At 43.9% G+C, this 25,811-nt stretch overlaps 2 protein-coding genes across 6 annotated transcripts in view; one reads left to right on the top strand and one right to left on the bottom strand.

Moving 5' to 3' along the window:
- Window positions 1-1,889: 1,889 nt before the first annotated feature.
- The window catches only part of CDK15 (cyclin dependent kinase 15), a 37,927-nt gene continuing 14,005 nt past the window's right edge, over window positions 1,890-25,811 (bottom strand). For 2 of the 5 annotated variants that reach the window (XM_075756354.1, XM_075756355.1), the window contains 6 exons: window positions 24,850-24,943; window positions 21,993-22,056; window positions 14,836-14,884; window positions 12,083-12,222; window positions 7,374-7,511; window positions 1,890-5,065 (listed from right to left, as the gene is read on the bottom strand). In XM_075756354.1, coding sequence (XP_075612469.1) covers window positions 7,402-7,511; window positions 12,083-12,222; window positions 14,836-14,884; window positions 21,993-22,056; window positions 24,850-24,943 — 457 coding nt within the window. In that variant the 3' untranslated portion in view covers window positions 1,890-5,065; window positions 7,374-7,401. Of the gene's footprint in view, window positions 5,066-5,095; window positions 5,642-7,373; window positions 7,512-12,082; window positions 12,223-14,835; window positions 14,885-21,992; window positions 22,057-24,849; window positions 24,944-25,811 lie in introns of those variants that run through there. The other 3 variants (XM_075756352.1, XM_010311478.2, XM_075756356.1) reach the window with 3 other exon arrangements.
- The window catches only part of ALS2 (alsin Rho guanine nucleotide exchange factor ALS2), a 59,087-nt gene continuing 58,150 nt past the window's right edge, over window positions 24,875-25,811 (top strand). The window contains exon 1 of the mRNA XM_075756348.1: window positions 24,875-24,959. The gene's annotated coding sequence lies outside the window, so the exon portion shown is untranslated. The remainder of the gene's footprint in view (window positions 24,960-25,811) is intronic.

Raw genomic sequence — 25,811 nt, 5'->3', positions numbered from 1 at the left:
TAATGACTGCTAACAAAGGGCCAGATTCTGATCTGATCTTTTAGCTTGGGATCGTGTTTTTTTTTTTGCTGATGGTCTGGCCCTTCCCCCTAATTGCAGCCATGAGGGGTGGGAAGGAGGCAGCCTCCCCAGCTCCACCGGCTCGCTCAAGAGCGTGGAGCTGAAACCAAAGCACCAGCTCTAGGGCTTTCCTGGTGCAAGTGAGATACCAGCTGGGCATCAAACTTCTGTTTTAATGAGCCAAGACGCCATGAAGTGTACTAGGCAGGAAGCTTGTAATGGGGATCTTTAGGAACAGGGAGAAGGCTGCATTGCAGCCAGCAGAGGAGAGCATTTGTTGGGAGACTACCAAGGACTCCGTGTAACATAATTGCTGCAAATACCTAATACGCCATCCAAGCCGTTCTCTGAGTAATTAACTTTCCCAGTGTTGAAATCAGGTTGATTTGTTGATTCTGCATATAAGATGTTGTCTGTGTCTGCATAGGAAAAATGCTGTGTATGCCTTTGCATATGCACATTCAAACCTTAATTTTAATTAAAATTATGTGCATTATATCGGTATCTCTTGTTCTCTATGGGAATTGACTTTGAGAAGGTATTTGCCTAATAGGAAAAGAAAAAAATGTGGTTAGCATTTAAAGTGAATTTAGTTGGGTTCCAGGGTACTTCTGAAGGAGAGCGTAACAGCTCTGATTTCAGCAAGGCTCCAGCCGCCCCGGGGTGGGGTTGAGCTCTCTGGCATGACCCTGTGACCACACTTGCTTTCCTTGTCTCACCTGAAACTCCCAGTGGGTTCCTCAAGCCTATGTGACATCAGAGCCAAGAAGAGTTTTCTAATATAACTATAAGGAGACTTTATTTTGTTTTTTCTGGCTAGCTGGGAATGAGATCTGGCCACCTTCACCCCCACGTGTCACCACACCCACTCAGTTCCTTTGTGTGTTCCTTTTGTTTTTCTCCTAGGAAAGTTTCTATTAAAATGCGGGAGCTTCTTTTCCAAGGTCCCACGTATTCACACTGACACTGAGCTGCTGCTTTAAAAGTTTCATAAGCAAACCATAAGTGGTGTTTTTTTCCCCCACAATAACAATAGCGATGTGTCAAAAATCTCAAGCTCCTGTTATCAGAGGCAGAGTCTAAAACCTGTTTCTCAGCCTGTTTCCTATTCCCCACTCCTGAGTTGTCAGATGCAGTGACATGGCTCCATCACACCACGACTAGCAGTCCCAACAAACAGAAAATGATTTCCAACTGGCAAACACGCTGTTTACTTTCCAGAAAAATTGCAGTTTCCCATCTGACAGCTGATCAAGGGATCTCCTGCTGCTGTCAGCATGAAGAAGTGTTTAAACACAGGGATGGAAGTTTAAACATTTTCTCATTATCACAGAATAAAAAAAAAAAAATTAAAAAATAATAAAAAAATAAAGGCATTGAGACTCTCCGACCACCTGCTGTGCCAGTAATGAAGCGGTGTCACATGACCAGCCGGTGAGGACTTTTATCTCTGCCCCAATATCATTACTGAAGTGACACCTGTCACATGACCCGCATCAGGGCTTTCATCTGGGCTCCCCAAATGCAGTGCTGGCTTGTGAGGGGGATTCGCCTGGCGCTTCCCCACCCCCACCCCCCCTTTAAAGAGCATTGCCCACTTGCACCGTTACAGACAGGGGTTTGCAAGCATTAAAGCCCTCAGGTATTTTCTTGGGGATATGTAATTTGGCCAACAAACTTGCTCTGGGCTGAAGTAAAACAGAATCTTGGCCTGGGAAAGAAGTTATTTCATTTACTTCAAGATGTTTTCAAAGCAAATATTTAAGTCTGCTGTTAAACTCTCTTTACATAAAAGAGGATGTTAAAGGATTTCTCCAAAATCTCAGATTTGTTTTTAATTTTTTAGTAGGTGGTGAGAAGAAACAGTTTGATGACCCTCGAGCACAATGATCTCCATTTACGTGCACTTCATAAACTCTCACCTGCTTTACCAAGGCATCCTACCCCTGCCAAAAGAAAGTCTTTTCTGGAAAAAAGGAAAGGTCAGTCCTGCACCTCTCTGCCAATGTCTCGGATTTTTTGTGAGGTCTTCAAAAGCAAACATCTAGATTTGAGATGGGCCCACATACGTGACTGCAGTACTGAGCACTCACTCACCAGAATCCATTCAGTTATTACCTCAATACAGAACATCAAACATCCAGATCTGACAGGGGATGACCACCCACACAAACTAGATATGAGCAGGTTGGAGATAAGAAAGCCTGAACTTCATGGCTTTTTCCTGCTCCTCCTTTCCCACTCCACTCTCAGCCATGCATGAAGTTTGGTACTTCCCTGCCCCCTTCATAATCTGATTCAGCTCACTAAAACAATGAAAAACTAATTCAACAAAAGAGTTAATAGTTTTCCACTTGTTTAGTGAGTTAAATCAGCTCATGAAGGGCTTAGAAAAGTGCCAGAGAGCAAAAGAGAGAAAGACTCTGAAGCTTGAAGCAGGGAGGGAAAAGGGGGAAGCAGGACCGCCTTTTTGGGTGGCACTAGTACATGAATTCAGATGTTTCTTGTTACCTACTCTTCCTGACTCATTACAACACTACGTCCATTTTCCCTGAGAGCTGTTGCCCCTGAGATTGTGCAGGCCAGGGGATGGAAAATCTACTGAGGTCAGTATTCCTGGTATAAATAGCACTCCTGTTAGTTTGGGAGGGGAATGGTTCTGGGGCAACTTCTCTCTCTGATCTGGCATTTTTAAGGCATTGGGCTTCCAATGTTGAGTTTATGAATGGAATAGTGCTGGGTTGCAGCACATCCTTTTGCCAGGATCTTCCTGGCTTTCCACCCCTCCAGATACAGAGCTAGAAGGTATCATTTGACCCTTTGGCAATAGCATAAGAGCTTTGGCCATTATGGGGTAGCAGCTATGTAAAAGAGCAAAGCCATTCTCTCTGTGGCTCCAGGGCAGAAGAAATTTACAACTGATGTTTTGGATAGACACCCAGAGGAAAGTGATTCAGTTCCCATCATTAGATCCCTCATTGCCCATGCATAACAAATCCTTTCATTTAACATATCTTGAGCATTTAGTGGCTCCCAAGTGGGAGCAGACATCCAGCCATAACTATCCCATGGTAGGCATTAGCAATTCTGCTTCTTCGCTGCTCTTAGTCCAGCCATCTCCAAGAGTGCAAAAGGAATGCAGAACCCCCCTAGCCCAACTTGGCATCATTTACAGCTGTTCTGAACATGCGTATGACAACGCAGCATAACTCAGAAGCGGAGAGCTATCTTCTACCTATGCAGCCAGCCATCCACTTTAGAAAAGCTGCTTATTTGTACCAGTTCTTAGAAGCTTTTGCAATGCAACAGCCAGTGCCAGTGTGCTTAAGAACTATTGTTTTTCTTCCGAAGAGGTTCCAAATGCCCATCTCTCCACAAACAAACCTGCACATGGGAGGCTGAAACACGCCTAAGTAGAACTCAGTAGGATACTCTAGTCTGATCTTGCTTATACTGCTGTGAGGTCACTGTAATATTATTCCAGATTCACTGCAGAGCAAATGAAAGGCAGAAGGTCCTAATATTGAGACAAAATTCTCTTCAGTATTGCAAAGGGAGGTCAGGCATTCACACTTACTTTGAGAGTGGCTGGTGTTTGGGAGATCTGGGTCCACGCAATCTAGAGGTGGAAAGACTTTTGGGACATAGCTTGCCTTTTCATCAAGGCAGAGAACTTTAAGGACTGACATATAACATAAGGAATACCTCTTGTCCTCTTAATCGAGCAGTGCCTGCAGATAGTCTGTGTGCTCTTTTATATAGCTAATCTATACATTCCTGCAATTATGTCTATAGCAAGGACAAAGGGAAACATAAACAGTTTTGCGGCTTCCTGCCCAGATCTACAGTGTTTGGTTAGCAAACAACGGACTGGGGTGGGGCTGGAGATGTAGCTCCCTTCCACTAAAATGTCACCTTCCAGCTGTTTCTATGGCTGGCACCCATTTCTCTGGTGTTTCCCCATAGCTCCATGACTGGTTTTGTTCCAGTGCCTCAATGCTCTGCATAATTCTTGCTCAGAGAAGTTCTCCCAGTCATGCCAGTGACACTACTCAGATGAATAAGAAGTATTCAAGGTTTGCATGCCTGCACCTTAATAATTTATCTTTGTCTTCCTTTTCTTCCCAGATCTGCTGTGAAGTTACACCAAGGTTTCAGGTTTCTCATGTCCCAGAGCTGAGAAAAAGTATCCCAGATAACTGAAACCAAGTGGAGTAGTACATGAACACTGTAAGTTACTTGCTTTCGTGATTCTTCCAGGAAGAATTCTATGAGAAATTTCACAGTAACTGTAGTTGGGAAAGACCTCTGAGATTTCCCCATGTATCCTGATCAGCACTCACCTCAGATTAGCTTTCCTTCTCATAGCCTGTCAGCAGCCCTGAGATCAAGGAGATTAAAACACCCTGGTAACTCATTAATGAGCCAGGACTCTTTGCAACAGCTGGACCAAAAATGGCCTGTGTTTGGCTGCATCTTAATTCTGTGCCATCTCCCCTCTGCTCATCAACACCTGTACACATTTGGGACCCAGTATAAGACAACCCCTGAATTCAGCTCTAAGCAACCAGTCTGCAATGCACATGTCTAATGCTCTGCTGGTGTGAAACCAGTATGCTGGTAATCCTGTTAGTAGTGGCAGAAGCTCCCTCAAGGAAATTATAACAAATAGTCTTAAACAATTCCTTTTGTTGACAACTTTATCCAAGAAACCATCTTCCCTGGAGACTTCACTCAACTTTTGACTAATCCCCTCCTTCCCTCAGGAGCTCTTTTGTTGAAGGAGATTGTAGGCAAACCCCAGGAATGACAGGTCTCTGTAAGCCTTGGATCAGCCTCTACATTCTTTCAATTGTTAGTCCCCATCTGTCCTGTTTGTATATCGATCTTCTGGTCCAGGGATCTCTCTATTAAGTGACACATGGCTGAGTTTATTCTGCAAGTCCAGTGTCCAGACTGTGCTGTTACATCTTCGTTGCCAAGTCAATCTTTCTGACATTGCTTTCTGAAAAACAAAAGGCAGGACATCTGCACAATTTCATTCTCTTCTACTGAAAGGTGATTTCTAAAAATACCAACCACCCCCGCCCCCGACCAAACTCTGTCCTTGTTTTATACTCTCAAAGATTTTGCTTCATTTTGTCAATATCAAGAGTTATTTCAAAGGCCCTTGGTGTAATGGAGGGTAGAATCTGTCCCCGTTGCAAAGGAATTCTGTTAGGATAAAAATCCATGGCCTAAGTCCTGAATCAAAAGGAGAAATAAATCCTATTTACAAATATTCTGCAGGGCTAGTGACTTCAGTTACTTTTTTTATTAAGAGTTGGTTTAAAACAAGGTCTAATCTTCCTGTAGATTCAACTACACTTAGCTAGTACAGTAGCACATACATATAAAAGGCACTGCATTATTTATCTGCATTTTGAGAGGCAGCATGCAAACGGAAGCAAATTCCCATGATCCATATGTTCCTCCTCAGCAGGTAGAGGGAAAGAGGTGGAATAGGGTAGAAAATAGATGGAGCATTGGCATGTAGTGTATATCACCCTGGGATAGGCGCCTGGCACTCTCTCTTCCCTTCCTGAAACCAGAAGGAGAACAATGAGGAGACTGTGGTCACGTTTTGTCCCTTGCTGTGTCACTCAGGGTCCATGGATTCATGATTGAGCCTGGTATGTTTAGTTTTTTGGTTTTGTCTATTTTTGTAACAACTCAGGTTGGCCAACCAAGGAAGGCTGGCCAGTTTCCTTATGTTCCCAGGAAATACCATTCTCTCATAGGAAATGCCTATCTACCTCTGATTAGATTTGAAAAAGCACACAGAACCCCCAGCTTTCCATTGGTAGCCTATTAAAATGGCAAAAAAAATTACTGTTTCATTTATAACCTTGCTTGTATGTCTGAATCCAGGTGCCTTTTTAAAAAGACAATTAATAATATGAGCACCATCACTTATAGAATGTTTTCCTTTAATGAAGTGCAGAAGAAAACTTTAGACAACATTTAAGCTTGTTTAGTATGTTTTGTAAGCAGCTTAAAAAAATGGGACACAATCACTTTGAGGCCAGGTTAACATAAAAAAAAAAAGAAAATGTTTAAGAGTATCTCCTGCTATTGTCATAGTTTGACTATTTTAAATTATGTATTTGTGAAATACTATCAAAATCAGTTAAAACTGGCCAAATCCAAGTTCATTGAACACTGAAGCACGAATGCCGTCCTCAAGCGAGTTGTCCCAGAAGCCTTAGTGGAACTGACAACCAGCTTTTTTGGCAGGATTAGTTCCTCTCTGATCACAGAGGGGGAACAGCCACCCTGTCTGCACTTAGCTGAGCAGGTGAGCAGGGAATGTATTCAAGCTGCCTCCAAAACTCAATCTGGTCACAGGGCTGGCAGTGTCAGGTCCTTCTCAAAAGGACTTGAGGCTCTCGTGTTTGCCTGCTGTTGTCTACATGATGAGGGCAGATGGGGTAGAAAGAGGCTGTGAGACCAGGCGCTGAGTGCTGGGACCTGACCCTATAGCAGGTACAGGCCATCCACATGCATCTGAAAGCAGACGGGAAGCTCAGGTTTGCCCTGCTATCACAGCTAGGTTGCCTCTTAGCTTGGCAGACAATAAGATAGTCAAACTAATTTGGCCTCAAGATCAGTTTCCAGGTCTGCCCTGCAAGCACAGACCCAGCCGGTGACACTGACGGGGCACGTGCTGTTAACAAATGCACAAAGTAAACAAAGAGACAGGATATAATAAAAGGATATTTTCCGGTAATTTCTTTCAATAACAGTGATTGTAAGTGATCTTTTGGTCTTCTGTAACAAAAAGGAGATGAAAAATGTTGATGCTGAAGCATCATTTTGAGGCATGTCATATTAAAATAATGATTAATTAAACCCAAGGATGTTATGAGCTAAGGCGATTTTGCCTAACTCTGCTCCGGTTCCACTGCATGTGAAATCAAAACAAGTAAGCTCAATAGACAAGCACAAAGGTGAACAAAGCAATTTGGTCGGTTTAAGCAATGGGGAAATGAAGCAATATTTTGACTGGGGAAGCATCAGTGGAAAGGGCACTGGTCTGAGACTTGGGAATATGACGAAACAAACCCAAACTTCCCACTAAGCATTGTGTGTTGGGGGCCATTGGCTTGCTGATCTCTTCTCTCTGAATGTGAGATTTCCCACTGTGTCCTCAGCCTGGGATGTGGTCATCCAGCCCTGGGTATCAGTTCTGTTTTCCCGCCTTCTAGTAGACAAAGGAATTCATGCGCTAAGGATGATGGCAGCAGCATTGACAGTGGGAACTACGGGCTTACCCAATAATTAGTCAATCATCCCTGCTTTCTACCAAAACTTGCTTGAACCTCCTGAGAGATGGCCTTTTCTATATGAAGCAAACAGGTCACAGATTTCAGGTTGCAGCCTCACTCCTGGAACTGTGAGCACTGATTGTCCTGTGGAAAAATCAGATTAAAGAGAAAGCTGCAAAATGGTCCTTTTCCTTCCTGTGCTACTTTCCTAATGCTCTCCTGTGACATTAGCCACAATATAAACTAATTCAGGATCCTATTTCTCACAGCTCTGTTCCTTCTGATTTTTTTGGAAAATGATTTCTTTAATCTAGGCACCCTTCTCTAGAAATCTCATGTACGGTTTCTTTTCTTTTTTCTTTTTCTTTTTCTTGGAGCAACCAGCAAAATATTATCTGGTAGAATAGTGGTAGGAATGCAACCCGTTAATCAAAAGGATTCAAATGGATCTACGCACTGCCAAGCTCTCTCCTTCCCACCCAGTGGAGGGGGAAAAAAGAAAAAGAAAAAAGAGATAGAGCGAAGGCACGGAGCTTCTCTCCTTCAGCAATCTCACAAATGCAAAACCTTCCACTCCAGTGACTCCTCATTAACTTACCAAATCTGACAGTCTAATTATCGTAGCTGCTTCATGCTTAGAATAAATAAATACTAAAGTGGGTGTTTAAAGAAATTGAGCAGTGAAATTCAGTCATCTAGACAGTCAATAGAGAGAGAGTTTATTTTAAATTTTTATATTCTTATGTATTTATATCATTTTAGGAAAGATAATGAGATAGTTGTCTTTCAGGCTAATTGAGTTCCTAGGCTGATGGTTGCTTGCTGTCACAATCTCAAACTTAGCTTTAACTTTTGTGCCTTAGAAATCTGATCACTACATCCCCATTTGCTCTTTTCTGCTGATAACTGGGTGAAGGCAAAAGTGCACCTGAGGATGGGAAACGACTACATGGGAGTTCCAGCCTGGATGTCTTTCACAGCAAACAAGACAACTAAATCTTCTCAGATTTGCATTTAAGAGTGTTAAAGGGAAAGTTGAAGTTAAAGACACCTCAGCTATAACTTACAGTTGGACAAAATACAGAAAAATGTCTGCTAACCTCTGATGCAATAGCATCTGCCTTCATGAAGGGTATTAACAGCACTCCCCCCCAAGAGCAGTTCATCTCCCTGAACAATAAGACCTTTATAGAGATTCTTTGGCCTGAGATCAATGGGAGTCAGAGCATTTGATCCATGTCTGTAGGACTTTGTTTCCACAAGTCATGTGGGCCAAACTTTGCGCCAGTTGTGTTTTGCTCACACCCCAGCTCGTGCTCTTGCAAAAGCACAGCTGGCGCAAAGTTTGGCCCCTTGTCTCTGAAAAGTTGAATAGTGCGCTGTTTTAGGAGAAGCAGTACAGTGTCATCACCACCTGGCACGCTGGTTTTGAATTGCAGGGGAGAGGTGACAATCAGAGACCAACTGTACCCAAAAGGAGCAAGTCCTTCCTAGTCAAAGCCAGGATCACATCCACACAAAACACTATCCTCCTCACGGAGCACAAATTGGACTTGATGACTAACTGCTATGCCGATGGTATACCCAGGGCCAAATGTCTCCTGAACTGTGAGAAAGCTCTGTACTGAGCCTGGACACCGGTGCGGAGGGGATAGGATCTGAGGTGCCAGCTCCGGCCTCCCTGGCCCATGTGCCTGGGTTGTTTGGCCAGAGCTCCTCTGGCAGTATTTTTTCTTGGGAGCACACTGGTGCTAACCCCAAATCTCACTGCTCACCCTCCCTGCTTGCGAGCCTGCTCTAAAGCGTTTGAGGGCGAAAGAGAGGGAAAATAAACCAAATCTATAACTAAGAATAATAAGCTGCAATTGTTACTGTGTCTGACCTGTCTGACAGCAGAGTGAGATACCTTCTCAGAAGGCCCTTTGCACTTCAGGACTGACACTGAGTTGAGAGCACAGCTCACGCTTTCTTGATTCAAGGATCTCATCTTTCTTCCAGGAGTGATTAATTGGACAGAAAACATTCTGCTTTAGCAGGTGGCAAAGGGTTAGACTGAAGTTTTATCAGAGCTGCTGTAGTGCAGGGCTGCGCTGCACAAAAAGATAATTGTCTCAGGATTGGCTTAGGCCAGAAAAAGGACAGCAAATGCTCCGTTTTTATGAAAGGTCATCCCTGCCACCCCTTAGGCTACTAGCCACAGTGGAAGGAAGCTGGAGAATCCCCTGCTCCTCCCCTCTGTGGCTCTATCCAGAGGTGCTGGTGGCACGTGTAGAATTAAGGCCACCAAGATGATGAGTGGGGTTTGAACCTGAGCCTTAGAGCCCCTTCTAGCCCTAGAGGCACAGGAGCGAGCAGCTGTAGGAGAGCCCCATCTGTGAAGCAGCCAACAGAGAGTCTTCCTCTCTTACAGCGTGGGCTACTTTTTTTTTTTCTAGTACTTTGCATCCAGATGAGCATAAGTAATGACAACCTGTTCCCCTCTGTGGGAGCCGACCACCAGGAAGCAAAAATCTCCGTGCTCCCTCTCCCCCTTCCCAGGGGCAACAGCCAGCCTCTAGCCATTAGCGTTCCCCTCAGTAATCAGAAACGTGCTATTTGGAGGGGTAATTATCTTTGAAACACTGATTTATCCAATTATTTTTTCCCAGGAACTGACCTTTGAAAAACATCCTCTAGCTTCCAGCTTGTCATAGCAACTTATAAAGAGGACAGTTATGGATACAATTATTTCATAAAAATAGAAAATAATTTCTTACAGAAACCTTTTATTTTTTCAAATGTTGTTTCCCTCTTACTTTCTCACACACCTTGGGACCAACCCACTCCTCCTTTCACCTTTCATCTCCAGCTCATTCTTTGCCCTTCTGCTTTAACTTTCTCCTTCAGAGGATAGGGACTAATAGCCAGCATCCTCCAGAATATATTTAAAATCTGCACTGTGTTATCATAGCAAGGAGAATTTTAAAATGATATAGTTAAATTCCAAAATAGTGTGATGCCAAAGTGACACAAAAGAACAAATGTCTTACACGATTATGGCAATAGGGATGGCTACATGGGGATTTATTCAGAATTGCCTAATTTTTACAGGCTTAATGGGTCACTCATGAATATGGTCTTACATGATCATACTGTACTTGTTTCAGCCCCGTGCACTTTGATTCTGTTCCCAGCGCATTGGTTGCTATGATAACGCCATGCAGTTTCCTGTCCATAAAGTACTTCTCACCACAATATGGGGTGTAATAAATATGGGATGGTGCATAAATCCAGGTGAAATGAATCTATCCCCTCTCTGGCAGCGTGTCGGAGAGATTGACACATTATGCCAATCTGTTTTCTCATTCCTTCTATTTCTCCTCACTCTCTCCCTTTCTCTCACACTGTCTGTCTCTGTACCTGTTTTTTTCCACACTCTCTCTCTCTCTCTTGGCACTGACACTTTCATCTTCTCCCTTGGGGATTGGAGATGTCACTGCGGGAAGTGCTTGTCCGCCTCTCCGGCAGCAGCAGAGCCCTGTGGCTTTGACAAACCTCATTTAATTGGGAGGAAGCCAGGAGGGTTTGAAAGAACTGAAACATCCACGAAACTCCTTTTATCAGGCATAATTTAAACTCTGCATGGAAAAAACCCTATATGTATAAAGAAAAGTCAACTTCCCTCCTGCTGTGCGTGCTCCCCTCCTCCCCCCCCGGCACAGGCAGGCTCCTGCGAGATTCCATCTTTTCATTTTTCTAAAAGTGTCAAAGTAGATTTGTGCTCTGTGGCTGGGTGAACAGAAAAGGAATGCAGATGTCTCTCACTCATGCACACACACACACAGAGCACCTTCTGAAGGGCAGCGGTTTGGGAGAGACGCTAGCTGGCTGCTCCTTGGGATGCGTCGCAGGAGCCAGAAATTAGGTTTTCAAATAGCTTGACAACACAGCCCAAGAAGGCTTCTTCTTAATTGGTCCTATCTTAAAAAAAACAAAACACCAAACTAACTAGTGTAGCGGGTGCCCAGGAGGCAATGGGGAATGTGAGGGCTCTCTGGCTTGTTGCCCAATAGGAGGGAGCTTTTCCTAGTGAGGAACAGAACCTGTAGCTTGAGAGACCCTGTATTTATTGTCAGCTTAGGGCAGGAGAGGCAGATCTGTGTGTATGCAGCTGTGTGCTTGGGAAGGGAGCAAGGGAACAAGAAAATAAAGCAGGTAAAACTGAGGGAGCACTGGTGCAACAGGGTATGAGGAACAGCTGCTGTCTCTGAACATCAAAAGGGAGCAGGAGGAGCGGTCCAAGGGAATTGGGGCTAGCACATCATGCCGAGCAGCTGGGAATTCAGGACATCAGGAGGGACCGGCATGTGAGTTATACTGAATACACAGTGTGAGCCAGCCCGAGGGAAAGCTCTGGGCCCCTGGGGTTACAGAATGGGGGAGAAACAACCTGTCAAAGCATATACACCTCCGCTTTGTAAATGTACCATGCCGGCAGCCCATCCAGGTCCCCTTCCAGTATTAACACTGTGGTCAAGTGGAAGAAAACAGAAAAACAAGCTGTCAGATTTGCAAGGGATGGAAACTTTGCAGCATACAGGAGTGAGAAGGGAGGGCAGGCAGGAAAGAGAGACGTCCAGGTGAATAGCAGAGACTTTCAAACACAGAAGAAACTCATAATAAATGGCATGTGAAGTAGCTCTTTCTTGGTGAGATGAAATCAAGAGTTAACTTACCAGCAGGAACCTGATAGAGCTGAGGAGGCAGAGGGCTGAAGAAGCCATGAAGAAGCGCATCTTGCGCAGAGATCCGGCCTTGAGGGAAGGCTGTAAGCATCTTGGAGGCTAAATCCTCCGCTGCTGACACCCTGCTCAGCCTGGGAAAACAGGAGAAAAAATAGCACAGGAGATGAGCACAAGCCAGAAAGCTGGAACCAGAACTTGACCCAGCCCTTCTCAGAGCTTGAGGCAGAGATAGTGGAGGGACGCAGGGGAGCTGGATAAACCCACCCCAGCTATATAGCTTTCCAGGACATTTGCTTTTCCGTGTGAGTTTGATTATGTTGGAGTATATGTATCCAGGATTTGAGCTCAAACTCATGCTTTCAGAGGAATTTTGAAAGTGAATTGTTATTTGTAAAAAGAAGGTTGTAAGTAAAAGGAATAATGCTGCTGGGGAGAATATATTTTCCATGTTGTAACTGGAATATCAGAGGTTGGTGCTACCAGTTTACCCTGACAATGCAAGTGCACAAAATAACCTGACTGGCCCACTGAGCAGACCAGAGGTCAAAACTAAAACACTGAAGAAAATACCATTTCCCCTTTCCCTACCCTAGTATCAGTAGTGCAGCTGGTTGTAAAATGCATTGGGGATTCACACAGATGAGCCTGTTTCTCAGGATGAGTGCTTAAAATAGATGTAATACACACATGCTCCATGCCCAGCAAATACCAATGCCAAGTGGCTGCTTTCTAGAGGAGCACACAGCTGGGTACAAGGAAGTGGAAGAGAGAAAACAAACCAACGAGGAAACAAATAAAAATAGTCATTTAGTTTTACAGCTTTTACTTTGTTTGTTTGTTCTGATCATGTTTCAGCATCAGGAGGCCCATCAGAGCATGGGCTGTTGTGCTTCCTCCCTCGGTCCCTACTGGTACTTCCCCTCCAAGTGACATCAGGTACAGGGATCCCCCTGCCCCTGTGCTCCCCCTCCCTACAGAGGACATTTGACATGCTGACATTTTTGCTTTGAAGAGATAAATTGTAAAAAACAGAAGGGAAAAAACACACAGAGAGAGATCCTAAGAAACAGATTTATAAAAGCTATCTAGCCTCACTGTGGTAGGTAACTGCTGAATTCTCACCTCCAGCAAAATGGTTTGAGCCCCTGCTGCCTTGGGGAGCAGGGACGGGACAGGGAGCCAAAGCATCCAGCCTGAGCCTGCTTGCTAGAGCTGTGCCACAGACTGCCCCTGCCATGGTAGAGTCTTACTGGAAACCCTCTGCCCTCTCGGTCCCTGCTGCTGCTGCAGACTCCCACACTGGGCAGCAACATGGTTCAGTGCTTCCCACCATGGCTCAGGCTTCCTGGTGGTGGCCAAGCTCTGCACAGAGCTCCCCTTTGATTTCTTAATTGGCCATGGAGAGTCATGGCTGAGCGGTCTGTATGAAGCAGCTCTTTCCTTCCCAAGAGCCAAGCATGCCAAGGGGGCCGTTCGGCCATAGCAGCATAAGGACTCTGTAACGCAGAGTTGGAGCTCGCCCACATGCAGCCCAGAGCTCTGCCGCAGAGGTGCTGGGCCAGCCCATAGGTGTGGGGCTGTAATGGGGCCTGTCAAGGGATTATGGTCAAAAAGCAGAAGTGCAGTACAGCAGAGTTGCGAGGAAAATAGTTATTTCTTTGTTCAGGCTGAGAGGGGATTTATTCTGTTCCAGGACCTGTGTTATCAGAGTTTGGTACATGCTGAACTTTGTGTGTTTCTGAAGATGTGTATTACAATGGCTGCATTTCAGTAACCTGTGCTTTGCTGAAAACTTCAGCATGTTTGTTCAGCCATTCAGAACAGCGTTTGGGAAACCTGAAGGGCTGCACACTTCCCTCTGAGCAGGGCTGGATCCCAAGCGATGAGTTGAACAGATAATAAATGGCAGTGATGAAAAATGTGCTTATGTCCTCAAAAAATATTTGATTCTTGACCTGTGCATGAACACAATCCTGAGGACAAATCCTGTCTAGTCTTTTCCTACCTATCTATAAAGCCTGTTGTGTGCCTCAAAATCAGTTTGGGGGGGATTTGGTTTTAATGACTTTCTGAGCTAGGTTAGGGCACTTCACCTGATTATAAATTTCTTTCACTGATACGTATATACATTAGGTATATGTGTGTGTGTGTACATGTTTATGTTTGAAAAATACTCCCTTCTCTTAGCACACTAGGGAGTGATTGAGTGGTATTGGTGTGTCTGATCAAGCTGAGGTATGTAACCACAGCCCTAGTCTCATAGCTTTTTGCCACTGAAGAATGTGAATTTCCCCCTCCTAACTAATCACAAGATTATTTCATTGTCTTGTAAAAATGCTGTCCTAGCATATCTTCCTTACCACTGTTGAGCAACGTTCCTGCAGTCTGTTTCTAGAAATGAAAATTGGGACAGTGCAAAGTCTGTCTTCAGTCTGGGCAAGAGGGCCTGGGAACATACGACCTTCTGAATCGAACTGTGTCCTGCAAAAAGCTGCACATAATGTCATTGAATCACTGCTTATCTGAGAATAATCACTACTCCTCTGAGAATAATAAACCCACTATGTGCCTACCTCTACTGCGATCTCTCGAAATCAGTTGCTTAACTGATGTTAGATCTGCTTGTTACTGCAGAGCCACCCCGCTTTTCCTGAGCTTGCCAAAAGAGCTCATTTCAAGTTAAATGATTGCATAAAGAAACAAACCCAGAGGCAATTTTGACATTGCCGTTCTAGGTAGCTTACCTGTCACAGATAACTCGGAGTCTCTGAGGTCTCCTGGAAGCAGCCAGTTCTAGAAAGTGTAATATGCAATCACAGCATTAAATGAAAATCAAGCCAAAAACCATTCTTTGAGCCCTTACAAAAAACGCATGCTCAGAATTTCAAAGGGCCCTATAGAATCTGTCATCTTAGTATTTATAAATATACATTATTGCTATAGGACTTGAGTACTGGCATTGATGTTAATAAGGCTATTGCAGTTCTGTAACCCTTTCCTTTCATACATCTGTGAATATAGGCTTTGGGCCTCCTTCTGTTACAGTGCAAGTCTTAGCTTTAACTTCCATAAAAGCAACATCAGTCCCTAAAGCCTTCACACAAAGGAAGCAGAAAGAGGTTTGCAGGCCTGAATCCCCAGCAGTTGTCTTGCCTTACCAAGGGGCTGCTGAGCTTCATGTATTGCCCAGTGGGCACATGGGGCTTTTCTGCATGGATCTGGCAGAAAGACTGAGGATGGAGCAAAGGCGTTTGAGTCCCACTCACTTCTTGCCCACTGCTCTTGTCAATCCCTCACTAAAGTTGTGTTTATCAAGTTAACCGTTTTCATGCATGCTTTGTACTTACTGATTCAAACATCTCTACCAGACTGGAACTTTGCAGAGTTTGCAGTTTTGGGAAGGCTGTGTTGTTGTTGCCTTTTGTCAAGGATGCATTTCTAAACGTTGTGGAAAATGTTGAGGAAGACATTCCTCAAATGTTTTCTTATGAAGCATTGATTTTCTCAGGCTCAGATATAAATGAATGGCTGAAGCCTGGAAGATTTCCCCTTAGAGCTGATCAACAGAGACATTTTCTTGCATCAGAAAGGCTGTAATTTCTACCCAGCTATATTTTCTTGAGCACCATTTCTGACAGCAGAGATGAACGGTGCTCTAGCCATGGAAAGGATAACAGGAAGGGTGATGTAGACCTCTCTTCCAGCCCAGCCTGGACAAGCATTCCCCACGGCAGTGAGACCACCAGGAGGCAAGCGCCACTGGTCTGTTGCCAGTAAACTCAGAGCTCAGCTGGGGCTTATGCTGCACTGTCTGAGAGCATCTGCCTCCCTTCCTGCCCAGGAGCACCGGCCACATCATTCAGGGACAGAAGCTGCCGGCTGCAGGCGGAGCGGGAGTCCCCTCTGCCTTCCCCTGTGTGGCCATTTCCAGAGTGCCAGACCTGGGATCTCTGTCACTCAGTGTCTGACTTGATGCACAGACAATTTGAATAAGTGCAAATGACTGAACTTCCAGCACTTAAACTTTCCTGCAGCAATCTTTCACCATTAAGCAAGGCAAGCAGGTTGTTAAACCTGTCTATCACAGGGTAAGTAACAGTTCACAATTGAAGTGTTGTCCTACACCCAAATACTAAGGCAATTGCTAAAGCAGTAAATGGCAATATAACCTGGGACGGGATTCATGACTCTTTAGGTGCCAGAGCACTGGAATTATCGCCAATATATAGAAGTTATATATTAGTATCTTGAATAGCCCCTTCCCAAATCAGTCACCAAGATTAAATCTGGCAGAACGTTCCTCTTGGATCACTAACGACATTTTCTCTGCATCCTCCTTCCTTCATTTTGCCCCCTCGACTGTAATAAAAGTGTAGAAATAAATTGTCCATATTGAGTAGAGATGTAAAGTGTCCAGGCAGAATAGAAGAAAAACAATTTAACAAATGGTTTAGAAAGGCATAGGATTTTTTTGTATGAGGTAGAAATTTTTACCTCTTCACAGAGCTGGCCAAAAACTTTCAAATGTTGTAACTTTCTGCCAGAAAATTTTGATTTGTGAGATGGAAGCATTCCATGACAATATATCAGTTTCCTTTAATATTTAATAAAAATGTCAAGATGACTTAAATATTGTACTTGAACTCTACTGCATTCTTTTAACATTAATATTCTTTAATGAGTTTAACATAAAAGTTAAAAAATGCACGTTCAGTTGATAACAGCAGGGCAAAATGTTTCAATGATATCTAACTGAAATGTCACTTTGTTTTTGTGGTGTGCATTTTCAAGATTAACATACCAAAGAAGAAATAGGATTTTCCTTACGTTACAGATAGAAATATCAGCTTGCTTCCTGGGAACTGGGAGGAATACCTGAATTACAGTCTTCACTGTCTCGAGCAAGCCTCTTGACTTAAACTTATCATTTATATAACGTGGCGATTAATAATTATCTACAAGGGACGGCGTAAGAGCCAGTGAGGCCACTACTGCTGTCTCTGTCCAAACACATCTCTCAGTGGAGAATTCTGCTTGAGTGAGGACTGCCAAACTTGCCACTTTGAGTATATAGAGCTTTGATTATAAATGGAAGATATGGGTAAGAAAACAGTGTGTCTCTGCTCAAGGATTTAATGCAGTTAACTAATCCACTTTAAATCAGTTCAGATTAATCTCCTGACTGACCCCATATAGACAAACCCTTAGAGAATGCCGAGGCCCCATTGTGTAGAGCAGGATAAGAACAGAGCAGTAAATATTTTCCCTACTGTAAGATTAAGACCAATCTAAAATTGTAAAACAACATAAACAGTTACTCCTTAAAGGTAAGAGATAAAGAATATTTGGATATAATTCCAAAAAGTGGATGAACTACTGATTTAATTGTCTTACAATGAGGATATAGACATAAAATGATGAGATTGTGTTGGTCTGATTGGCTTTTTTAACAATAGGAGTAGATCTGAAAGCGCTTGGGTTTGTTATTTTCTATCCATATGCAAGGTGGTGTGTGCTAATGAGGAAATACCTTCCTATATGAAAAGCCAGGTGGAAGTGGCTAATGAACTGATAATGAGGCAAGCAAGCCAGAGGACAAAAGTTAAACTGTCCTAATTGATGAAGAAAGAGAAAGAGGATGCCAAGTGCTGCTGGATGAAGGCGCTGGGGTTGCAGGCTCGCAGAGAAAATTTCTCTCATTAGTGAAATCTCTGTGGCTGCAGGACAGACACAGAGCTCTGTCTGTGTGGCAGGCTGGAAACTGCAGCCTGTGCCCAGTGCCAGACAGATCGGAAGTTTCCCTGCAGCCTGGCCAGCATATACCACACATTAGTTACAGTGCTGCTCTTCCCTTTGGGATCAAAGCCACATGCAGTTTATTATGACAATAAAAATTTCATCGTTTTAGAATTCACTTTCCAACCATCCCATTTGTTAAATGAAGCATCAGCATAAAAAGTGAGATAAAAAAAAAGGCGGGGGGAGGGAAGCACTCGGAGTGCAGATTTCATCTGCATTCCCAAAACTGTCATTTGAAGTTTACGGTTCAGAGCCTGCTGCTTGTTGCCTCCATCTGCTGGTGACATTTTGGAAATGCAACAGATACTATACTCGGGAGCAGAAGTAGAATCTGGAAAGCTTCTAAATCTCATTCAGCATAGCAAAGCCTGCAGATATGTGAAAAACTAGGCTTAATTTAAACGTCATTGCTGCATCTGCAAAAGCCCAGTGTAACACCTGCATCTGCTAAGTGAGATGATACTACCTGTCATAGGAAACTTCATTAGTCAGCCTGTGCAATAAGTCAAGGAGTAAAGCTCACTCGTAGCGAGCTCATCATGTTATAAACAAATAAGCACTGTTCCCTGCTCGTTGGAATCCAAATGTCAGAAAAAGGAAACAAAACCCAAGTCAGCACATTGGACGTTCCGGTATTCCCAGTTTGGCAAAAGCACTAGCTTAATGTCATGGGCTGTGATTCCTAATCCTTTCCTGCCCTTGACCCCTGCTGTCTAGATTCAAACTTGTAACCATTAATGGGGCTGGATCAAAACACTGGCCTTCTGGTGTCACCAATGGTGTTTAGAGGGGATTTAAACTCCCTGCTTTTCAGCGCAGTGAAATGAACACAGCAGTAGATTAATGCAAGGATTTGAGCTCACACAGCATGAGAGCTTTCAAAAATAGTGTTAACAGAGCTACAACTGCCTCTTTCAGGGGAAGCAAAATGAGGGGAACAGAACAAATGAACAAACACAGGGCAAAGCCTTGTCACTATGGGCAGGACTCCTAAGCCTGAAGGAGCCAGGGAGAGGGCCAGCCAGTGCCCTGAGACGTGGGGCAGGAGCTCTCCCAACCCTTCATGCTCTGCAGGAACCAGTTCTCAAGCCAGGGCTGGGGTAAAACCGTGCTTTCAGGCCCCACGGCTGCATGCAATTCCCTACCCCAAGTGTCTCTCCTGCAGAGAGGTGGGGAGATGACAAGCTGCAGGGCTGGCCACGGAAGAGTTGCTCACCCATTCTTCCTGTTCACCTGGGGTCAGGCACAGGTTGAGACTTTCACAAACTGTAAGCAATGGGCATGAGGCCCATTTCTGAACTTCTTTGTGCGAGAACGCACAGGGGCAGAGGGTGGACAAATACTCCTTTGCACATTCCATCCCTTGCCAGTTGCCCATAGAGGGGGCAGGGGAGCTGCTCTTCCTCCGCCTGCCCTGTGTGTGTCGGGCTCACAGACCCCACAGCCCACACCGTATCTCCTCTTCAGACTGCAGCAGGATATGCTCCAGCCCACAGTAGTGACAGGAAAACATCTAAAGGTTTCCAGCTTTCATTTCAAAGACTCCTACTAACCCACCTGGCCCAGGAACCCTTCCAGTAACAACCTCAGTCTGGGGCCGAGCCTACACTGCTGAATCCAGTGGGAGTTTTGCCATCAACTTCAATAAGAATAGTCTCACACCTCGGTGCTTTGTTTTGCCCGTGTTCGTTCCTTGCCTCGGGCAGGAACCTGTTTGTTTGTTTGCTGCCTGCACTCACTGCGAACATCAATAGGACTAGCTAAAAGCATTCAAGCCGTCAGATTTGGGGAAGCTCTCCGAAGTTTGTTTGCTTATCCGAACTATCCCAGGCACTCAGATTCGCACAACTGGGCTGGAAATAACCTCAAGAGAGAGGGTTTTCTCAGGCAGACTCCACAGCTTCCACTTGGGCTGAGCTTGTCCTGGGGGGGTGAGGGGAAACAGCACTTGTGCTTCAGGGAAGAGAGGGGAAGTGCACAGGAAGTGAAAGGCAGATAGTCTCTTTAAAATAAGAGACTAATTTGCCTTCTTACCAGCAGTGCCATCAAAACCTGACTTGTTTTAGTTCATGACTTGGGCAAATAGTTCAACCTTATATGACTAACCTTCTATCCAGACTGGTTTGTATAATCCAGGTGTGAGCTAAGTGCTTGGTTCCAGTACATCACTGGAGCAGCTCAGAGCCCCTTAGGCAGGCTCTGAGGAGGGGAAAGGGATGCTCCCTCTCCAGCTGGCACAGCTATTGCCCCAAACACTGGCTCAGCACCCCTCTCCCATGTGTTTGCTAGTATGGTGACGATGCTCCCACAGGAAGGTGTCCTCTAACTCCTGCATTTCTGTCTGCTCCAGCCACAAAAGGCACCAGCATCACAGGATCACAGCACAGGTCAATTCTGCCCTGCTGGAGTCTATTAGGGAAACTTCCTATCGAGCCTGAAAGCAACTCAGACTTGAAAACCAATTTTGATAACTAGACTTGTCTTTACTGGAGCTATTTCCATGCTGCCTAGGTGCCTGTCGTCTCCCTCCCAGCCCTGCCACTGGCACCGTCCACAGCAGCAGAGGACAGTACCGCTACTCAGACAAAATAGAGCTAAGTGGGAGTCACCGCTCAGGTCAGTTCTGGGCACTCACACATTCTCTGTGCTCTGTACTAGTTACTTTGCTAGCCTAGCCTTAATGTTTGCACTTTTAGATTGTCCCTCTGTATAGCATTGGGATACCTAATCATCATCACTGAGAGTTTTTGGCCTTGTATGAGCAGATGACTGGCATAAATAAAATTGTTTGTGATCAGTTCGTCCCACACATGAGCATTTCTTTCCCCCCAGACTATCCTTCCCAACTTGTAGACTACCCAGCCAAGCATTCAACAACTTAGAGAAGAAAGTGCTTCCTCCAGCTGTCTGCTCTGTGCTTGCTCCCTATCCAAATTCAACTTGCTGTGGACAGCGACACATTCCCATTTCACGCTGGTTTGATTAATGTGTCTCAGCTAATTGTGTGAAGGATTCCAGTCCTTTCAGCTGTGAGACCAGGTTATTGTTCAGCCAATCACGGCTACCATGTGAAAATGGAGGCTGTTTAGTGTTCATGCACCAGAATCAAAGGAGGGGCATCTTGGACTGGGGCACAGAGCAACACCCACTTCTTTGAAAAGATGTTACTATGCTCTACTAAACCTGTAAACCTCTTGCTCAAAGCAAGTCTTCTCCCTCCTCCTCTCCCCCCTGCTCTTTTTTTCCCCCTTCTAGACAGACAGGCTCCCCCCACCACTCTGTTAGGGTACAAGTGAGAGAGAATGGCTAGATTCTAGATGGGTGGATTTCACATTCTAGGGTTTTTAATATTTCACTTTTATATTTCTCTTAGAGAATGATCCTGCTGAGAGGCTGAGAATCAGTGCTCATCATTTCCCCCTCACTGACACTTGAATGTATGTTCCCAAGAGAAAACATTAAACAAAAAGAGAGAGAGAAAGGGAGAGACAGAGGGGGAGAGGAAGAGTGACTGAGCTAGCTTTTCAAAGCATACTTCTCAACCTGCCCACATCAAAATAAGAGACAACTGGCCCTTTGAAGTCCAGGACACAGACTTCTCTACCAGCCCATGTGGAAATAAAAGAACCCAGCTTTATAAATCACACAGATTTCTCACCTTGCCCACATCAAAATCAGGGACAGTGACCTCTCAAACTGAGGTTTAAAGGCCCCCAAACCAATCTCCATAAAAATAAGGAGAGTTCAGATGAACTGTGTCTCCAGGTACCTGCCAGCTTTTCCAGTCTAAACCAGGAGACATCGGTCCTTTGCACTGAGGAGTGGATACTAACCGCATGGTCAGCACTCGCAGCAATGAAATCTTCCATCAGCTTAACATACGCCCAGCACTCAGCGAGGCAACTTTGCCACGCATGTACCTTTGCTTGTATCCTAGGCCAATCCCAGTGTTGTAGGTCCTACAACAACACTATTGTTAAGTAGCTCAAGGGATTTAGTAACACTGAAGCACAGGAATTTTCAGAATGAGTATTAATGACCCCAAAATTAAGTGGCTAGTGGCTCAGAGAAAAAGCTGTCATTCTTGTGAGTTAAATCCTACCTAGGTTATAGTTGGGGAGCTTGGAAAGTCCTGGCCAGGTGTCCTCAGTTGGGACTCCCAATACCTGCATGAAAGAAGAAATTAAAATAGTTATTTGTGCATGCTTGTACTTTGCTACATAAGGTTTTCAAGCAAATGCTTAAATTTTGCTGAGTTGAGGTGTGAAAGCATTCAGAGCACCAATCACTGACTGCCATATGAATATGGATTTATATTTATCTTTTCCAAGCCTTTTCTTTACAAAATATGCTATTCCAACCCATGAGTTTGGATCTAGTTTTGAATTTCCAAGGTAATGGGGCAAGTGATTTTTTTTTTTTCCCCCGGACCTTTAATGAGATTCCTTGCCAAAGCAGACAGTGAGTTATATTTATTTAATTGAAATTAATTATACTCTTGGGATTGTTTTATCTGTTGTGTATCCACCCTAAATCTAGCTGTTAACTCTCTGGTCCAGCTTCTCTATACTTGCTACTCTGCCATGCTTCCCCAAGCAGGCACTTTTTACTATAGTGAAAGGCCTTGGTGCAGCTCAGTTCAGTCCACTTTGGAAGAGGCATAGTTTCAGCCAGAAACATATTTACAAAGCCCGTATTTCAGCAAGTGCTTTAAGTTAGTATAAATCATTGTCCTCTCTCTCTGCCTTCTAACTGCTTGCTTCTCCTGTGATAAACCAGCTGAAGGAATCAACCTAGCTGATTTTGCTTAGTTTTGTTGGAAAGTTATGTTTTATGTAGAGAAGCCATGTAGTCATTCATTTGGCACTCATCAGGTGTTCAGCTCAACCACAGAAGCACACTGGTGGCATGCTGCAGCCTAATCCAGCCCACATGAAGTCCTTCTCAGCACAATGTTAATCAATAAGACGGAGTTTGTGAGTGCAAAACCTATGCCTGATCTCTTGAAATTTGAATGACCCATTTGGTCTTGCCCCTGCATCATCCCTTCATGAGTACTACCAGTCATGCTACTGTTTGTGCAGCCAGATGATGAACTGGGTAAATAAACTGTTCTCATTTAGAGTAACCCAGGGAGAAAACCACGTTATAGGTTGCCCAGTTCATGTCGCACCACATGTGAGGGGTGACACAGGAGCAGGAATGAGCAGCCAGGGATAGAGATAGGGGATGGAGACTGCTACAGGGGCACTTGCCTCTAGAAGAAATGTTGGTGAAATGACAGTCAGTCCTGACAATTCACCAGGACAAACACATTTCACAGAATGGGGGTTTGCCAGCTATGTAGCTCTACAGTGTTTGAACCAACAGTCCTACGTGGAGATAAACATGCTGGGTGATACAGACTCATGCACACAAACGCAGATGGTCTCTAAACCAGGTGCCTCTATTATTAGTACACGAAAGGAACTGACTATTAGAAAATGGTAGGAATCCCCATTTTGAACCTCACACTCGGCAAAATACCTCAAGTTAGGCATCGAAAGCCTCTAAGGAGCTTTGAAATCTTGGCCTAACACAGAGCCTCATTCCAGGCTGTATAATAACATAAAACCTTCTGTGAAAGGCACTAATTATGTCATGGCTCTTAAAACTTCCTTATGATTTTTAAATAAGTTTTTTTTGCCTTCTATAGCACAAATCCTATTAATCATGGTATTACTTACAATACCAGAGAAATGACAATAGGGCTGTAACCCTTCAACTGCAAAACCACAGGAAATGTATCCAGAGATTTCAGAGCTGTAAGTGGAAGGATAGCCTTCATTCACACTCTGGGAAACTGGACCCTGCTCTGGCTTTGAACCCTGTTAATTGGCCAAGTATGGATTATTTTCTTTCTCAATAATTCTTTTTTTTCCACTCTCTATGAAAGGAAATTCAGCATTTATTTAAATGGACTGAACTCAAGTCTCAGAACTGGACCCACTTGTCCTTTTATCACATTCTAGCTGAAAGCAGAGATGAAAACCCTACCAGGCAGGAGTGTTTCTGGATGAAGGGATTAAGAAGGAAAAATCTGACTTACACAGACTTGAGGCTATAAAGTCCTTTCTCACCACTTTCCAAATTTCAGTTTTCTGTACTTTCTCCTTTGAAAATCCATGTTTGGAAACACTCTATGCAGAAGAGTGAATCCCTGGGAAGAGATATGAAAAGGCAGACACCTACAGCAAAACCCAATAGGAACCTATAGGTTGACCTTCCTGAAGAGTGAGTAACAGGATCAGCAGCGAGCAGTAAGGAACATAGAGAATCCTTTAGTGCTGTTAACTGCCTCAATTCTACCAAGCCGCACTAAGGATGTGGCTCTGTGTTTCAGTTTCCCCAGCAGAAAAAATGGCTTAAGAGGCTCCAGAATATGTCTGCTCTCACTGCTGCCTTTATAAAGTAATTTCACACTTTCCATTATGCCAAAGCAGTCTCTAGGGCTGCACCATAAACTGGATGATACAAAACATTCCAAGTTAAAATGAAGAAGGATCTCTGAAAAACCTCAGAGTCTTGCCATTTTCAAGCTAGTTTAAGAGCAGTATTAGAGGTCCTCTGTGAGAATATGGTGTGCTGTATCCTACAGTAAGTAAAGGATTTAACAAGAAGGAATAGAATTTGCAGTACCCGCACACCTTTTATGCCTTCTTCAATTTGATGTCACTTTAATTGGCTTTAAATTTTTGATGAGATGACAAACATCAAAGGAAAGTCATTTGATTTACTCCTGTGTCTGTAAGAAAGTTGCCAAATATAAAGTGGGTTACAAAGTCTCCTATGAACTTGGCAGATTGGACCAAATTATTTCTGCTATTCACAGGACTTGTGCTTAGGACTTCAAAATTAAGTAGGGTGCTGGAGCAACAGATTCTTTTTTTCTCTCCCATTTTCAGGTATATTTTACTCACCGCCCAGATCTTCTCCAGCTGTTCATGAATATCAGAAGTTCCTGCAAATATTGGCTGGCCCTGGATCATTTCAACAAACACACAGCCTGCACTCCTGCAAGAAAGCCAAGGTATTAACTCAATCACGTACATGACGTATATGATATGATGGACAAGGCAGGTGATATCCTTGGAAAAGAAACCCACGAAACACCATCTTTTTTTCCAGCACCAAACAATTTGTTTCAGGTCTCTCTCAATTTATCTTGTTACAAACCCATCTAAAGAAATGGCAGAAGCCTGTGGAATACTAAGTTGTTTTCCATGAGAAAAAGGTGAAAAATTGGAGTCATAACAGTAGGAAAGATAAACATGGAACTACTACACATGATATTGGCTTGAAGGATACATTAGACGCAGAAAGAACCCAGAGGCACTAACCACTAGAGCGATTTTTCCTTCAGAAGGAATTAGCTCTTCACTGGAGGCAAGATTTAATAGCATGAGGAACTTGGTGACAACAGCAAGTTAAAGTATTCTTATTTTTATGCCATCCTACTCTGCACTTGTGCCAAAGCAAACCAGCCAGCTTGAAAAAAACTCAACACCAAACCCTGCAAAAACGGCTTCATTTTACTAAGGTGGATTAGTCCTGCTGGCAATAATGGGAAGATAGTTGTGGTCAGGGTAGACTATTTGCAAGTATTTCCATCTCTTATTGTATGGTGTAAAACTGTTCATTTACTTTTTAATGTTTTTCCTCCAAACTTTCTAGGTTTCTCATCTTTTTACTAAGCCCCATCCCAACTTTTCAAGTTTCAGTCTCAATTTTCTTTGGTTATAGCAAATTTGAGTCCTTTAAGCTCAAATGTTGAAAACACAGCTTTGTCTAACAGGCTCTGAGAACATTATTTTCACTTGCTGAGCAGCAGCTGGTAATCTCTTCTGGTCATCTGTACTGCTGTGTTACCCCTTGCACCTTA

The sequence above is a fragment of the Balearica regulorum genome, chromosome 6 (assembly GCF_011004875.1).
Source record: "Balearica regulorum gibbericeps isolate bBalReg1 chromosome 6, bBalReg1.pri, whole genome shotgun sequence".
NCBI lineage: Eukaryota > Metazoa > Chordata > Aves > Gruiformes > Gruidae > Balearica > Balearica regulorum.
Note: the sequence above shows the minus strand (reverse complement) of the source record. Positions and strands in the feature narration are given on the sequence as shown.